The sequence below is a fragment of the Habropoda laboriosa genome, unplaced genomic scaffold, assembly GCF_001263275.1.
Source record: "Habropoda laboriosa isolate 0110345459 unplaced genomic scaffold, ASM126327v1 scaffold67, whole genome shotgun sequence".
In the NCBI taxonomy this organism is placed as follows: domain Eukaryota; kingdom Metazoa; phylum Arthropoda; class Insecta; order Hymenoptera; family Apidae; genus Habropoda; species Habropoda laboriosa.
The window spans coordinates 4949916-4952379 of record NW_017100242.1 but is presented as its reverse complement, the minus strand read 5'-3'; the positions used below and the strand labels follow the sequence as shown (position 1 = coordinate 4952379).

General features: G+C 27.1%; 1 protein-coding gene across 1 annotated transcript in view; it reads right to left on the bottom strand.

Annotated features, from left to right (window-relative positions):
* The window catches only part of LOC108571967 (probable queuine tRNA-ribosyltransferase), a 2984-nt gene extending 953 nt beyond the window's left edge, over nt 1-2031 (bottom strand). Inside the window, exons 1-7 of the mRNA XM_017934133.1 lie at nt 1861-2031; nt 1495-1584; nt 1167-1320; nt 945-1077; nt 713-874; nt 482-650; nt 33-380 (exon numbers count right to left, since the gene is read on the bottom strand). Coding sequence (XP_017789622.1) covers nt 36-380; nt 482-650; nt 713-874; nt 945-1077; nt 1167-1320; nt 1495-1584; nt 1861-1995 — 1188 coding nt within the window. The 5' untranslated portion in view covers nt 1996-2031 and the 3' untranslated portion in view covers nt 33-35. The remainder of the gene's footprint in view (nt 1-32; nt 381-481; nt 651-712; nt 875-944; nt 1078-1166; nt 1321-1494; nt 1585-1860) is intronic.
* Nucleotides 2032-2464: the final 433 nt, after the last annotated feature.

Sequence of the window (2464 nt, the reverse complement as noted above, 5' to 3'; positions counted from 1 at the left end):
AAATATATTTAATTATAAAAATAAATAATAACTTCTTATAATAATGTAACATTAACCGTTTCCAAGGCATTGATAATCCATTGTGGATATTCCTTGTTTGGATATATATCTAACATGTATTGTTGTATAAATTTTGGAAATCTTTGTTCTCTAATACTTTGTCTAATATCGTTCATTAGTTTCATTTGAAATGCGATATTGTGAACAGATAGTAAATGACATGCAACTGTTTCCACTGTCACAATATGATGAAGATAAGCACGGGTATATGTTTTGCATGTACTACATTCACATGAATCATCTATTGGTCTCATGTCTTTACGATACTGAGCTTGTTTTAAGTTGAGTTGACCTGTATGTACTAACGCACAGCCAAATCTCTAGAAAAGAACCACATTTATTAATAAATTGCAGTTTACTAGTTTAGAATTTCACATAAATTTTGATAAATTTACTTCCAACATGAAATGCTTATAATTACCGCTGTTCTTGTAGGAAATACGCAGTCAAACATGTCTATTCCTAAAGCAGAACAAATAACTAAATCGATAGCGAATCCAACGCCCATTAAATAACGTGGCTTATTTTTTGGAAGGATATTTGTAGTGAGGTATACCATTCTCCAAAACTCATCTTTAGATTCTCCACCACTATAAACAATTAATTATAAAATATTTATTTTTACCGAACATGAAACCTGAAGTATTATTACCTTAATCCACCTACAGCATAACCATTGACTTCACGTTTAATTAACTGATTTGCACATTCTGATCTAAGCTTAGAATCAAGACCTCCTTGTACAATTGGGAATATACTTTGTTCATTTGGTCTCTGATGAGCCACCAAACATCTATCTAACCATCTGGTTGTTCTATAGATAAATATTGAATATTAACACTTAGTTTGAATATACTTATACCAAAACCTATAATAATATTTACCTATACATAGCTTCTTCTACTCTTGGTCCTGTTAATGTACTCTTAACTACATCATCAAGTTGCATAATTATATCTGCTCCTATTATATTTTGTATCTGAATAGAATGTTCAGGTGTCAACATGCAATCTGATCCTATGATATTAAAAAATTTTGAATGATTTTTTCTTACATTTTGAGCACAGTAAGATATAAACGCAATTTTATTTTTAAGTTATGGTTACCATTATATGGTGATTTAAATTTAACACCTTCTTCTTTAATTTTAGCAAGTTCTAATAATGATACCATTTGAAAACCACCAGAATCAGTTAATAAAGCTCTTTTCCAATTCATAAACTTGTGTAATCCACCAGCTTTTTGCATAACATTAAGACCCTATTCATTTAAATTATTAAATAATTTATAAACAAATAAATTAATAAATTAATTTTAAATACTTCTCAATAACTGAAATGATTTAATATGAATTTTCAGAAGAAATTGTACATTAAAAGTTCCATATTATTGTTATAAATTAAAAAATTTATTTGAACAGTAATTTTTACTTACAGGTCTTGTTCCAAGATGATAAGTATTTCCAAGTATAATTTGACAATTCAATTGTTCTAATTGTTGAGGTAGTAAACCTTTCAAAGTGCCCTAAAGTATTATTATTAATAGATATAGTATCATTGATTTATTTAAAACTAAAATATTTTACAAATATTTAGAAATACAATAAAATTGTTTTCTGATAAATTATTTGGTAAGAGAGGAGAAATCACACTATATAGTGCAAATAATATCATGATTCAATCTAAGAAAAATTGTAAGTGTTGCATCTTCAATTGCAAATACTCCAGTGCTTTCAGGTAAATCAGGTATTCTCATACGAAATATTATATTTTATTTAATGTTAAACATAATTTAACTTACTTGTGTGCCTACTGGCATAAATACTGGTGTATCTACATGATGATGAATAAGAGTTATTCTTCCAGTTCTTGCTTTTGTTGTTTGGCATTCATAAAATATTTCAAAAAATAATGGTGATTTTATGTTAGTTGCCATTCTTTAAAGTTTAATAGTTTTTTTAACAGAAGGTAATAACAGTACTTCTTTTTTAATATGTGTACAATTAATACAATGTTTATAAAACTGTCATTTACAATCACATTTTATACCTACATTAATAATTCACTGCAAATAAAAAATATTTATAGAACATACTGCTTGTCAAATTACATTGTTAAAAGATATATTTATTTATGGTTTTACTTATAATGTACACTAACAATGTGTAAGTATTTAATTATATGTATCATCAATCTCATCGCGTATAGCTCTATGTTTAAATTATATGAGGTATACATATATTAATATAGCTCTTAGGTTACACTATTAACAATTATTAAACTATAACTATTAAGTGTATGCATAAATTGTGTAAGTTTGGAAAAGACCTCGTGGCCGGTTTGCATTAATTGCGGAGCGTGGACGTTTCACTTGAGAAGATAAGTAAGAAAAGAAACTAGGAACA